Consider the following 15,335-nt stretch of genomic DNA (forward strand, 5'->3'; position numbering starts at 1 on the left):
GTTGGCTGTTGTGAAGGGGTTTCTCTTCACCATGGAGATTATCCTGCGATCATCCACCACTGTTGTCTTCCGTGGGCGCTCAGGTCTTTTTGTATTGATGAGTTCACCAGTGCTTTCTTTCTTTCTCAGGATGTACCAAACTGTAGATTTTGCCACTCCTAATATTGTAGCAATTTCTCGGATGGTTTTTTTCTGTTTTCGCAGCTTAAGGATGGCTTGTTTCACCTGCATGGAGAGCTCCTTTGACCACATGTTTACTTCACAGCAAAACCTTCCAAATGCAAGCACCACATCTCAAATCAACTCCAGGCCTTTTATCTGTTTAATTGAGAATGACATAACGAAGGGATTGCCCACACCTGTCCATGAAATAGCCTTGCAGTCAATTGTCCAATTACTTTTGGTCCCTTTAAAAACAGGGTGGCACATGTTAAGGAGCTGAAACTCCTAAACCCTTCATCCAATTTTAGTGTGGATACCCTGAAATGAAAGCTGAAAGTATGAACTTCAACTGCATCTGAATTGTTTTGTTGAAAATTCACTGTGGTAATGTCTATAATGAAAATTAGAAAAATGTTGTCTCTGTCCAAATATATATGGACCTAACTGTATGTCCCTGAAGTTGATAATTTAGCTTCTGTTACACATTTCAGGCCTTAGTTTCTTTTTACAACCATATTGTGGGCAGAGTACTTACCGTATATACTCGAGTATAAGCCGAGATTTTCAGCCCAAATTTTGGGGCTGAAAGTGCCCCTCTCGGCTTATACTCGAGTCATGATCGGTGGTGGGGTCGGCGGGTGAGGACTGTCATATACTTACCTAGTCCCGGCGATCCTGGCGCTCCCCCTGCCTGTCACACGGTCTTCGGTGCCGCAGCCTCTTCCCCTGAGCGGTCACGTGGGACCACTCATTAGAGAAATGAATAGGCGGCTCCACCTCCCATAGGGGCGGAGCCGCCTATTCATTTCTCTAATGAAGCGGTGCTGGTGACCGCTGATAGAGAAAGAGGCTGCGGCACCGAAGACAGGCAGGGGGAAGGAGCGGGACGCCGGGAGCAGGTAAGTATCGCATATTCACCTGTCCTCGTTCCACACGCCGGGCGTCGCGCCATCTTCCCGGCGTCTCTCCGCTCTGACTGTTCAGGCGGAGGGCGCGATGACGCATATAGTGTGCGCGCCGCCCTCTGACTGATCAGTCAGTGCAGAGAGACGCCGGGAAGATGGCGCCGAGGAGCTGCAAGCAAGACAGGTGAGTATGTTTTTTTTTTTTTATTGCAGCAGCAGCAACAGCTATGGGGCAATAATGGACGGTGCAGAGCACTATATGGCACAGCTATGGGGCAATAATGGTGCAGAGCACTATATGGCACAGCTATGGGGCAATGGTGCAGAGCACTATATGGCACAGCTATGGGGCAACGGTGCAGAGCACTATATGGCACAGCTATGGGGCAATAATGGACGGTGCAGAGCACTATATGGCACAGCTATGGGGCAATGGTGCAGAGCACTATATGGCACAGCTATGGGGCAACGGTGCAGAGCACTATATGGCACAGCTATGGGGCAATGGTGCAGAGCACTATATGGCACAGCTATGGGGCAACGGTGCAGAGCAATATATGGCACAGCTATGGGGCAACGGTGCAGAGCACTATATGGCACAGCTATGGGGCAATAATGGACGGTGCAGAGCACTATATGGCACAGCTATGGGGCAATGGTGCAGAGCACTATATGGCACAGCTATGGGGCAACGGTGCAGAGCATTATATATATGGCACAGCTATGGGGCAACGGTGCAGAGCACTATATGGCACAGCTATGGGGCAACGGTGCAGAGCATTATATATATGGCACAGCTATGGGGCAACGGTGCAGAGCATTATATATATGGCACAGCTATGGGGCAACGGTGCAGAGCATTATATATATGGCACAGCTATGGGGCAACGGTGCAGAGCAATATATGGCACAGCTATGGGGCAACGGTGCAGAGCATTATATATATGGCACAGCTATGGGGCAACGGTGCAGAGCATTATATATATGGCACAGCTATGGGGCAACGGTGCAGAGCATTATATATATGGCACAGCTATGGGGCAACGGTGCAGAGCATTGTATATATGGCACAGCTTTATGTGGAGTATCTATGGGGCAATGGTGCAGAGCATTATATATATGGCACAGCTATGGGACAACGGTGCAGAGCATTGTATATATGGCACAGCTTTATGTGGAGTATCTATGGGGCAATGGTGCAGAGCATTGTATATATGGCACAGCTTTATGTGGAGCATCTATGGGGCCATAATGAACGGTGCAGAGCATTATATGTGGCACAGCTTTATGTGGAGCATCTATGGGGCCATAATGAACGGTATGGAGTATCTATTTTTAATTTTGAAATTCACCGGTACCTGCTGCATTTTCCACCCTAGGCTTATACTCGAGTCAATAAGTTTTCCCAGTTTTTTGTGGCAAAATTAGGGGGGTCGGCTTATACTCGGGTCGGCTTATACTCGAGTATATACGGTACTTGCAAAGTTTTTTATGATAGATTTTTATATTCGGTGTTTCTCAAGGTTCAGGCTGTTTGTCCAGAACTACTGGAATCATTCATCAGAGCATGTACAATATATACAGTCATGGCCGAAAGTGTTGGCACCCTTGAAATTGTTCTGGAAAATTTAGTATTTCTCCCAGAAAATTATTGCAACTACCGTATTTTCCGGCGTATAAGACGACTTTTTAACCCCTCAAAATCTTCTTAAAAGTCAGGGGTCGTCTTATACGCCGGGTACAGATAAAATGTGCATATGGTGGGTGGGGGGGGGGGGGAGTGTTCCCGATGACGAAGAGAGGGGGCGTCTCACAGTAAAGTGTGAGTGGAGTATATCCCCCTATTACCTCATTGCGGCAGCGTGGGGGTCTCTGTACTGGGAGCGGCAGCTCCTCTTCGTGCCGTGGGTGCTCTGTGCTGTGGGGCGGCGCATCTTCTTGCAGCGTCGGGGCTCCTCCGGCATCTCCTCCAGGCCCGGAGGCACCGGCAGCCCCATGCGGTGACCTCCGGGAAAATGGCCGCTGCTCAGATTCAGATCTGAATCTGAGCATGCGCCGCCCCCAGCAGCCATTTTCCCGGAGGCCACCGCATCGCAGCCTCCGGGAAAATGGCCGCTGCTCAGATTCAGATCTCGTCTCCCAAGATCTCGGGAGACAAGATCTGAATCTGAGCAGCGGCCATTTTCCCGGAGGCCACCGCATCAGAGCAATGGGGGCCTGGAGGAGATGCCGGAGGAGCCCCGACGCTGCAAGAAGATGTGCCGCCGCCGCCCCACAGCACGAAGATGCGCCGCCGCCCCACAGCACAGAGCACCCACGGCACGAAGAGGAGCTGCCGCTCCCAGCACAGAGACCCCCCACGCTGCCGCAATGAGGTAATGGGGGATATACTCCACTCACACTTTACTGTGAGACGCCCCCTCTCTTCGTCATCGGGACCACTCCCCACGCCAAAAGGCACATATTCACCGGCCCTATAAGATGACATACGGCGTATAAGAAGACCCCCGACTTTTAAGAAGATTTTATATTTTAACTGGAAAAGTTGGGGGGTCGTCTTATACGCCCAGTCGTCTTATATGCCGGAAAATACGGTACACTTTTTTTTATACAGATGTTTATTTCCTTTGTGTGTATTGGGACACAACGAGGAAAAACAGGCAATTTGGTCACAATTTCGCACTAAACCCCAAAAATGGTTCTTAAAATTGCTGGCAACTTTCCAAAATTGTGGGTTTCAATCATATGATGCTCATTCAAACTCGCTTTTGGCAAGTAACAGGTGTGGGCAATATAAAAATCACGCCTGAAACCAGATAAAAGGAGAGAAGTTCACTCAATCTTTGTATTGTGTCTGTGTGCCACACTGTGATGGTGTGATATGTTATGTGGGTATCATTTTTGTGTAAATTTCTATTTTACTTATTTTCATGGTGTTCTCTTGTAGAATGAGTTATTTGCTAATTGATGAATGGCTGTGGTTGCCATCTGATATCAGCCCCCACAGTACTGTATTGTTGTCTTCTCACAGGGTCAGTGAATAAACATGTTTGCTAATATGCTAATGACATATTGAACTAGCTTGTTGAAACAATGACCCCCCCTGTAATGCCTTAATCCCCAAGGCACCTTTGTCAGGTCTGGGAGGCCTGAAAACCACCCCAACCTGTCTGACTACCCCTGGACATAAGGAGGGGGCTGGGGAGGACATTAGCTGGGAAGTCAGTCCTGTGTGGAATGATGGTGGGTTCACAGCACCTCAGAGAGAAAGAAAGAGTATATGAACTATGTGATCCTCTCTCTGCTGGATTGTTGGACTTTTATCCTGTTACTGAACTGCATTCGTGTTCTGGACTATTTTATCCATTGTGTGGTGGATCATATATGGACCTTTCGTATTTTTGCCTAAATAAATGTCTTGGAATTGTTATAATATAATATAATATACTCTAGCTCTGTTGATTATGTGATACCGGAGAAGGACCCCATGACACACACTAAGCATGGAGAACAGAAAGAGGAGAAGAGAACTGTTTGAGGACTTGAGATCTGAAATTGTTGAAAAATATCAACAAATCTCAAGGTTACAAGTCCATCTCCAGAGATCACCGGATTTAGGGTCTGCAATAACACATGAGGCATTAGTGCTTAGAGATGCTGCACTGCCGCTGTGGTCAGGAGGTTTGTAGTAGACAGACAGGCAGTAGCAGTTTACCAATCTATCATATAATTACATTTTGCAGTTTTTTTTTTTTTTTTTTAAATAAAACATTTTTATATACCGTATATATTTTCATTTTTATCTGAGGTTTAACCCCTTAACGACCTCCAATACGCCTTTTAACTGCGGCAGTTAAGGGTACTTAAACCATAGCGCCGTTAATTAACGGCGCTGTGGAAAAAGTGAATAGCGCCCCCCAGAGTCGGATTTTCTCTGGGGTCTCGGTTGCCGGGGGTAGCCGAGACCCCAGATAACATGATTCGGGGGGTTTTTACCGACCCCCGGGTTGCGATCACTGGTAATTAACCGTTTACCGGCGGTCGCAAAAAAACAACAACAAAAAACGTGATTTCCCATTTAATTTCTCTGTCCTCCGATGTGATCGCACATCAGAGGACAGAGAAATAGGGGGGATTTGGGGACCCTGTTATACTTACCAGTGTCCCTGGGTCCTCCTGCGTCCTCTCCTGCCCGCTGGCTTCTTCATCTGCTAAGAAAATGGCGGGCGCATGAGCAGTGCGCCCACCATGATCTGCCGGCCGGCAGCTAGAGGAGTTGGGGCTAAATTTAGGGTTATGGATAGAGCTGGGGCTAAATTTAGGGTTAGGGTTAGGGCTAGGGTTAGGCTTCTTTCACACTTGCTTCGGTACGGGACCGTCGCAATTCATCGGCCCGACGTACCGACGCACGTTGTGAAAATTGTGCACAACGTGGGCAGCCGATGCAGTTTTTCAATGCATCCGCTGCCCAGTCTATGTCCTGGGGGAGGGCGCGGAGTTACGGCCGCACATGCGCGGTCGGAAATGGTGGGCATGATGTACAAAAAAAAGTTACACTGAACGTTGTTTTGTGAAGACGGTCCGCCAAAACACAACGGATCCAGTGCACAACGGACGCGACGTGTGGCCATCCGTCGCGATCTGTCGGCAATACAAGTCTATGGGCAAAAAACGCATCCTGCTGGCACATTTGCAGGATCCGTTTTTTGTCCAAAACGACGGATTGCGACGGATGCCACAAGACGCAAGTGTGAAAGTAGGGTTAGGGCAAGGGTTAGGGTTGGGGCTCAAGTTAGGGCTAGGGTTAGGGCTAAATTTAGGGCTAGGGTTAGGGCTAAAGTTAGGGCTAGGGTTAGGGTTGGGGCTAAAGTTAGGGTTAGGGTTGGGGCTAAATTTAGGGTTAGGTCTAGGGTTAGGGCTAGGGATGGGGCTAAAGTTAGAGTTAGGGCTTGGGTTAGGGTTGGTATTACGGTTAGGGTTGGCATTAGGGTTACGTTTGGGATTAGGGTTAGGTTTGGGATTAGGGTTAAGGTTAGGGTTGGGATTAGGGTTAGGGGTGTATTGGGATTAGGGTTAGGTTTGAGGTTAGGGTTGAGATTAGGATTAGGGGTGTGTTGGATTTAGGGTTTTGATTACGGTTATGGTTAGGGTTGAAATTAGGGTTGTTTTGGGGTTAGGGTTGTGATTATCATTAAGGTTGTGATTAGGATTATGGATTGGGTTGAGATTAGGGTTAGGGGTGTGTTGGGGTTAGGGTTGGAGTTAATATTGGGGGGGTTTCCAATGTTTAGGTACATCAGGGAGTCTCCAAACACGAAAGCCAATTTTGCGCTCAAAAAGTCAAATGGTGCTCCCTCCCTTCTGAGCTCTGCCGTGCACCCAAACAGTGGTTTACCCCCACATATGAGGCATCAACGTACTCGGGATAAATTGGACAACAACTTTTGGGGTCCAATTTCTCCTGTTACCCTTGTGAAAATAAAAACTTGGGGGGCTAAAAAATCTTTTTTGTGGAAAAAAAAAATATTTTTTATTTTCACGACTCTGCATTATAAACTTCTGTGAAGCACTTGGTTATTCAAAGTTCTCACCATACATCTAGATAAGTTCCTTGGGGGGTCTAGTTTCCAAAATGGGGTCACTTGTGGGGGGTTTCTACTGTTTATGTACATCAGGGGCTCTGCAAATGCGACATAACGCCCGCAGACCATTCTATGAAAGTCTCCATTCCAAAACGGCACTCCTTCCCTTCCGAGCTTTGCCATGTGCCCAAACAGTGGTCTCCCCCACATATGAGGTATCAGCCTACTCAGCCTAAAATGCACAATAAATTTTGGGGTCCATTTTCTCCTGTTACCCTTGTGAAAGTAAAAATTTGGGGGTGAAAAGATCATTTTTGTGGAAAAAATATGATTTTTTTATTTTCATGGCTCTACAGTATAAACTTCTGTGAAGCAGTTGGGGGTTCATAGTGCTCACCACACATCTAGATAAGCTCTTTGGGGGGTCTAGTTTCCAAAATAAGGTAGCCTGTGTGGGGTTTCTACTGTTTAGGTACATCTGGAGCTCTGCAAATGCAACATGACGCCCGCAGACCATCCCATCAAAGTCTGCATTCCAAGCAGCGCTCCTTCCCTTCCGAGCCCCGATGGGTGCCCTAACAGTGCCCCCCCCACATATGGGGTATCAGCATACTCAGGACAAACTGGTCAACAGATTTTGGGGTCCAATGTCTCCTGTTAGCCTTGAGAAAATATAAAATTGCAGGCTAAAAAAATCATTTTTGAGGAAAAAAAAAAGGATTTTTTATTTTCACGGCTCTACTTTATAAATTTCTGTGAAGCACTTGGGGTTTAAAGTGCGCACCACACATCTAGATAAGTTCCTTAAGGAGTCTAGTTTCCAAAAACTTTCTACTGTTTAGGCACATCAGGGGCTCTCCAAACGCGACATGGCGTCCGATCTCAATTCCAGCCAATTCTACATTGAAAAAGTAAAACGACGCTCCTTCTCTTCCAAGCTCTGCGGTGCGCCCAAACAGTGTTTTACCCCCACATATTGGGTATCGACGTACTCAGGAGAAATTGCACAACAACTTTGTGGTCTAGTTTCTCCTGTTACCCTTGTGAAAATAAGAACTTGTGGGCGAAAAGATCATTTTTGTGTAAACAAATGCGATTTTTTATTTTCACGGCTCTACTTTATAAACTTCTGTGAAGCACTTGGGGGTTTAAAGTGCTCACCACACATCTAGATAAGTTCCTTAAGGGGTCTAGTTTCCAAAATGGTGTCATTGTGGAGTGTTTCCACTGTTTAGGCACATCAGGGGCTCTCTAAACATGACATGGCATCCGATCTCAATTCCAGCCAATTCTGCATTGAAAAAGTCACACGGCGCTCCTTCTCTTCCAAGCTCTGCGGTGCGCCCAAACAGTGGTTTACCCCCACATATGGGGTATCGGCTTATTCAGGAGAAATTGCACAACAAAATTTATGGTTAAATTTTTGTTTTTACACTTGTGAAAATTAAAAAAAAATGGTTCTGAAGTAAAATGTTTGCAAAAAAAAGTTAAATGTTTTTCCTTCCACATTGTTTCAGTTCCCGTGAAGCACGCAAAGAGGGTTAATAAACTTCCTGAATGTGGTTTTGAGCACCTTGAGGGGTGCAGTTTTTAGAATGGTGTCACACTTGGTTATTTTCTATCATATAGACCCCTCAAAATGACTTCAAATGTGATGTGGTCCCTAAAAAAAATGGTGTTGTAAAAATGAGAAATTGCTGGTCAACTTTTAACCCTTATAACTCCCTAACAAAAAAAAATTGTTTCCAAAATTGTGCTGATGTAAAGTAGACATGTGGGAAATGTTATTTATTAACTATTTTTCCTGACATGTCTCTCTGATTTAAGGGCATAAATATACAAAGTTTGAAAATTGCAAAATTTTAAAAATTTACTCCATATTTCTGTTTTTTTCATAAATAATCGCAAGTAATATCGAAGAAATGTTACCACTATCATCAAGTACAATATGTCACGAAAAAACAGTCTCTGAATCAGCGGGATCTGTTAAAGCGTTCCAGAGTTATAACCTCATAAAGTGACAGTGGTCAGAATTGTAAAAATTGGCTCGGTCATTAAGTACCAAATTGGCGCTGTCACTAAGGGGTTAATCTAAATAGCTTCTTATTAATATTTATTATAGGTCCTGTACCTATCTAGCCCCGGGAAATATCTGAATGTATGCTTCCTGGGGGTCCCATTGCATGTGTGTCTGATACCACTGGTCACTTATTTGCACATTCATTGTCTGTGGGACTTATGGATGTAGCCAAGCGCTGTACTCCGCCATCTTCATTTGTTCCATAGACAATAGGACTCCCGCTCATCAGTGATCACATGAACGGTTGAGTTTCCCTTGGCTTTCTACTTTTGGTGAAAATAGAGCATCATAATGTTGTATAAGGAAAAGGGGTGTACAAGTGGGAGGTCTCCATAAATATTTTATTATTGCTGCATTTTTTACACCCTTGCCATCACAGACTTGGCCCTATCTTGGATCGCGTCATACTTAACAGACCGAATATTCAGCGTCTCTCACTCGCACCCCACCTCCTCACCTCGCCCCCTATCTGTCAGAGTCCCACAAGGTTCAGTCCTAGGGCCCCTGCTCTTCTTCATTTACACCTTCGACCTCGGACAGCTCATAGAATCTCATGGTTTTCAGTATCACTTCTATGCTGATGACACACAAATCTACCTCTCTGGACCAGATATCACCAACCTACTAACCAGAACCCCACAATGTCTGTGCGCAATTTCATCCTTCTTCTCCAGTAGATTTCTAAAACTTAATATGGACAAACAGAAACAGAATTCATCATCTTTCCCCCATCTCACTTGACCCCCCCCCATCGGACCTATCCATTAAAGTAAATGGCTGCTCACTCTCCCCAGTCCCACAAACTCGCTGCCTTGGGGTAGTCCTTGACTTTGATCTCTCCTTCAAACCACATATCCAAGCCCTCTCCACATCCTGACGACTTAAACTCAAAAATATTTCCCGGATCAGTACATTCCTCAACCAAGAATCTGCATAAACTCTAGTCCATGCCCTCATCATCTCCCACCTTGACTACTGCAACCTTCTGCTCTGTGGCATCCCCTCTAACACTCTTGCACCCCTCCAATCTATTCTAAACTAACTGCCCGACTAATCCACCTGTCCCCTCGGGGCTATTCCCTGGTTTCTCCCCTCTGTCAAGCCCTGCACTGGCTCCCCATTACCCAAAGACTCCAGTTCAAAACCCTAACCATGGCTTACAAAGCCATCGACAACCTATCTCCTCCATACATCTGTGACCTCGTCTCCTGGTACTTACTTGCACGCAACCTCCAATCCCCACAAGATCTCCTTCTCTACTCCCCTCTTATCTCCACTTCCCACAATCGCATACAAGATTTCTCCTGTGCATCCCACCTACTCTGGAACTCTCTACCCCAATATTTCAGACTCTCGCCTACCGTGGAAACCTTCAAAAGGAACCTGAAGACCTATCTCTTCCGACAAGCCTACAACCTGCAGTAACCCCCAATCACCAAACCACTACACGACCAGCTCTGCCCTCGCCTACTGTATCCTCGCCCATCCCTTGTAGACTGTGAGCCATCGTGGGCAGGGTCCTCTCTTCTCCAGTACCAGTCATGATTTGTCGTGTTTAAGATTACTTGTTTTTTATTACCGTATTGTTTGGACTATAAGACGCACCGGTCCATAAGAGGCACCGCAAATGTTTAGAAGGAAAATAAGGGAAAAATATTAGTGTGTCCAATGAGGGTCCGTCTTACAGTCCGAATTCAGTTTACCAGGGGGGATCGGCAGCGCTGGTGGGGCGTGGTCACAGGGGGTGTTTGGTTGTCTCAGGCTGGTGAGGAAGGTGTGGCGGCCTCCGGGAAATCCTATCCCAAGCTGGAGCGGCAGGTGCGGCGGTGGTGGTCTGTGGTGCAGGGGGCTCCGCTGGCATTTTGTGAAAGCCCAGAGGCCCTTGCATATTCAATGCTGCGCTGCGGTGGCATCCAGGAAAATGGCAGCTGGGGGCGGCGCATACTCAGATTGAGATCTCATCCCGAGATCTCGGGACGAGATCTCAATCTGAGCATTCGCCGCCCCCGGTGGCCATTTTCCCAGAGGCCACCGCATTACAGCAGATTGAGATCTTGGCAACGAGATCTCAATCTGAGCAGGCCCTGCCCCCAGCTGCCATTTTCCCAGAGGCCACCATCGCAACAATAGATGTGCGGGGACCTCCGGGCTTTCACAAAATGCCAGCGGAGCCCCCCGCACCACAGAGCACCACCGCCGAACCTGCCGCACCAGCCTGGGAAGGGAGTGTGATCGGCGGACCGGGACCGGTGCAGAATCACCCGACTCTTGCTGCCGCCACAGTATTTGTAAGTATATTTTGACTATAAGACGCACCCCGATTTTCCTCCAAAATTTTTTGGGTAAAAAAGTGCATCTTATAGTCCGAAAAATACAGTATGTATACCCCTCCTCACATGTAAAGCACCATGGAATAAATGGTGCTATAATAATAAATAATAATAATACAATTAGAAAATGAATATTCATTTTCGATGTATGTAAGGAAAAATAAAATCCTGCACAATAAAGGAACCGGACACCTGTATTGAGGATATGATGGTTGTGGTGTATAAATAGCTTATTGCTATAGTTGATCTCCTATATATCGATCTGCCAGCTTATGACTGACCCCTTTCATCTGTTAATGTAACATGCATGGATTTCTGTGGCCATTCTTTGGCTGTATACTTCTTAGATATAAGGTTGTGTCATCTTTATTTGGCCAGATACCACGCTAGATATATTACAGTCTTTTAAGTCTAGTCTTCTCTCCATTTATTTATCTCTCTGATTTCTGGACTATGTGTTTGAATGTTCGTTGGGTCTGATATCCACTCATGAATTGTGTTTTTTTTTTTTCAGGATAAGGAGGCCGTGGATTCTGTGTCAGTTGGCGCTATCCTGTCCGACTACCAGCGGGTACGGGTGGAAAACGTGTAAGACTTTTCTATTCATCAAAGTTTATTAGAAAAGAAGGCAGTAACCTGTCCAAGAGGTGTGCTCCGCCCAAGAGGAGTGTGCTCCGCCCAGGAGGAGTGTGCACCCATAATGTAAATCTCCAAGCTATCCCTAATGGCGGAGGGTGATGTGTTGTGGCATTGTCCTTATTACATGTACTCATGCCATAGACTTTGAAGCTAACTTTTAACCATTTACAAGGTGCGCTTTGCTTCCAGGTGTCAGCGGCTCGGCCTTCAGCCACTTGCTTTCCTTTGGCGCCGAAAACAAGAGGATCTGTTGAATGAAATGATTTCCAGTGGCTTGCATGCCATTCTCATCAAGGTAGCTGCATTTGGTAAGAGGGACTTGTACATTATGTTATTATTATTATTGGCAGTACTTTACTAAACTATGTACTAAACTATTTTTACAAGGAGGGTCTGACATGTCACGTGTCTATAATGGATTTGGGTGACACATCAAGGTTTCCTGTAGTACCGCTGTCCACTCTCCTACTATGTTCACACGTTGCATTTTTGCAGCGTTTTTTTCTGCTGGCAAAACCTGCTCTTTTGCCAGTAAAGAAGCTGCTTAAAAAAGCAGGTTTTGCTGTGTTTTTCATGCTGATACTGTTTAGTGTCTGTTGTTTGAGTTTTCTGCACCAAAAACGCAGCAAAATCTGATACTTGTGATTTTTGCTGCATTTTTGCATTTACCTATTGTTTATTGGGTGAAAAAACGTTGCAAAAACTCTGAAATAAGTGACATGCTGCACTTTGCAAAATCACAGCAGTTTTCCGAAAAAAAAGCAATGTGTGTGAGTGAGATTTCTGAACTCACATAGCTTTTATTTACACTGTGAAGCAGCTTTTAATTTGCATTAAAAAACGCAGCAAAGACCAAGACTGTGAACATAGCCTCATGGTCAGGATCATATATGTCATAAAATATTATTTTTGAACATATTTAATAAGAGTTTCAGTGAGACAGCCCCTTTAATCAATATTCTCAATTTAGTTTGCCAATAGTAAATTTTGATGCCTGACCACCGATCCATTCATCCTCTATGGAGCTGCCAGGGTAAGCTCAGTTCTGGCTTTGGAGTGCCATAGAGAATGGTTGGCGTGCACTGCCGCTCCACTCCAAGGACTCGCTCACCGCACTGTATTTTTGTGTCCCAGCTTGAGCCGATATTCAGATTGCACTCGGTCAGTCAAGAGAATATGTCTGAGTAAAACATTGGACTGATACAGTGAAGAAGATGGAGAATGTTTTTTTCTCCATCTTAGCTGAGAAAATCGGATCACACTATTCTTACATTCTGTGCTATCCGCGAAAAACGGGCACCGGAATAAGGCTTGGGGTACACTGCAACTATTTGTAGCGCTACTGATTTATTTTAACTGTTTATCTAAAGACTGCAGCCGCCACTTATTAGTTAAAATGAATGAATAATGCTACAAAATGTCAGTGTTGTCTAAACCGTGCCGTTGTGGAAAAGCCATGCCTTGCTGCTATCATCCCTTACATCAACTTAGATCTGCATTCCGTGCATCTACCGGATCTCGGATCACTCTATATTCTGGGGCTTTCATGCTTTAGCGGTTTATCTTCATCAAATTTTCCAGCACTATATGTCCTAGAACGTCATTTCCCCTCAGTTGCCAGCATGCACTATACGTACCATTGTTCAATAGCCTGTCCAACCTGAACTGAAAGCCTGCCTCTGCGCTGAGCCTTGACAGAAAGGAGAGTGTGGGTGCAAAGAAAGAGGCCAACCTCTACTTATTGTTGTTCTTTCTATTTCCTCCTCTTACCTTCCCGCCTTCCAAGAGCTATCACTATTTATATTTATAAGGACTTGACATTTTTACAAAATTATTGAAGAAAAAAAAAGTAAAAAGGTTCCAGATTGAGTGAAAAAGTGAACAAATGCATGCTCTAACATTATTTTTTGAGTTTTTGTGTCATTCATTTTCTGGTTAAATGACCAGATAACTATATACTCCAGGTCACTGCAGTTTACGACGTTACCAAATTTTTTATGTCTTTTTATTATTTTTTTGTACATTTTGCTGCTTTCAGAAATTTAGAAAATGTAGTTTGTGCTTTTTATTGTTCCATTAATGTCACTGTACAAGTTTTTTCCTTTTAGCAGGGCACACTATTGTGACTATTGATACCATTTTGGAGTATGTGTGAGTTTTTTATTTTATTTGGGGGGGTGGGAAACTGCAATTTTGTGTTTTTGATTTTTTTTCTCTCTTTATGGCATTTACCGTATGGGTTAAATTATTTTATATATTGAAAAATCTTATACTGATGCAATGATCCCAAATATGCTGCTTCTTTTTTTCTTATTAGAAAAAGTTTACTTTTTTTTTTTCTTTAACATATGTTTTTAATACATTTTATAGTTCCCATCCCCCCTCCTCTAGGGGTCCTAAACTTGTAATAAATGCTGTAAAATTTTAATATTCCTGTAAAAGCCAGATATGGCGGTAACCCATCGGTACCCTAAAAACTTGTCATAGGGAAAGGCCATGAGCGAATATATACACCCCTCCAGTCAAGGTTAAACCCCTTAAAGCCCACTGTCAGCGATTGACCGCGGCATCTAAGCTGTTTAACAACAGCGATTGATCACTCATAGTACGGTGTATTCACAAATTGTATTACTTTTCATTTATAAACTGACAAAGATTTACAAATAAAAATATCTAAAAACTATGTATAGAAATCAGACTTTACCAATATGATCTTTGCTAATCCATCTTTCACTTTGTAGACATTTAATCAGTTTCTTATTATACAAATGCTAAAATAAAAAAAGGATTATCCTTTCTTCCTAATAGTTCATTCAAGTTGAACTTTACTTTTCATTTTTAGGGTTAGATCCTGATAAACACCTTGGAAAATCCTTAGAAGAAATGAGACCACTCCTGATGCGGGTCAGTTTTTTTATTTATTAATTTTTATGTATTTATTATTTATTTTTTTCTGCAAATTATTATTACTTTGACTGCATAGTAAAAGGCAGCACAACCAATAAATAGCCAAGCAGGTACTGTGTCCTATCTAGCCAAAATATAGAAAATTAAAGAATAGAGAAACGGGGCTAAATATGTAATGGGTCATGGCTGACCAATGCATCATTACTGGACATGTAATACAAAAGCAAAAAAATATATCAATAAAATGTTTTAAAAAGGCATAGAAACACCGGAGTTGGACACCCCAATAATAATAACATCATAAAAATAAGTGCCATAAAGCAAAGATGGTAAAAGATGGCGAAGGGGTATCGAAAGCCTCATGTGTATATCTTCACTAATCCTCAAGGCAATACATTTTAGGATTTGGATACCCCTCCACCATCCTTCATTTACCATCTGGCTTCAAAGGGGTTGTCTTAAGTTTGGAAGTTCTACAGTGGGTGCGGAAAGTATTCAGACCCTTTAAATTTTTCACTCTTTGTTTCATCGCAGCTACTTGGTAAATTCCAAAAAGCTCATTTTTTTCTCATTAATGTTCACTCTGCACCCTATCTTGACTGAAAAAAACAGAAATGTAGAAATGGAGTGGCCTCCATAATCCTTAAATGGAAGAAGTTTGGGACCACCAGAAGTCTTCTAGACCTGGCTCTCCAGCCAAACTGAGCAATCGTGGGAGAATAGCCTTGGT

At 44.2% G+C, this 15,335-nt stretch overlaps 1 protein-coding gene across 6 annotated transcripts in view; it reads left to right on the forward strand.

The window, feature by feature from the left end:
- Positions 1-15,335, forward strand: part of DPH6 (diphthamine biosynthesis 6) — a 93,251-nt gene that overhangs the window by 24,158 nt on the left and 53,758 nt on the right. For all 6 annotated transcript variants that reach the window (XR_013215671.1, XM_077263885.1, XM_077263875.1 and 3 more), the window contains 3 exons: positions 11,574-11,647; positions 11,888-12,006; positions 14,541-14,602. Coding sequence is in view for 5 of the 6 variants with exons in the window: in XM_077263885.1 (XP_077120000.1) it covers positions 11,574-11,647; positions 11,888-12,006; positions 14,541-14,602 (255 nt within the window). In the remaining variant the exon portion in view is untranslated. The remainder of the gene's footprint in view (positions 1-11,573; positions 11,648-11,887; positions 12,007-14,540; positions 14,603-15,335) is intronic.

The sequence above is a fragment of the Ranitomeya variabilis genome, chromosome 1 (assembly GCF_051348905.1).
Source record: "Ranitomeya variabilis isolate aRanVar5 chromosome 1, aRanVar5.hap1, whole genome shotgun sequence".
Taxonomy (NCBI): Eukaryota; Metazoa; Chordata; class Amphibia; order Anura; family Dendrobatidae; genus Ranitomeya; species Ranitomeya variabilis.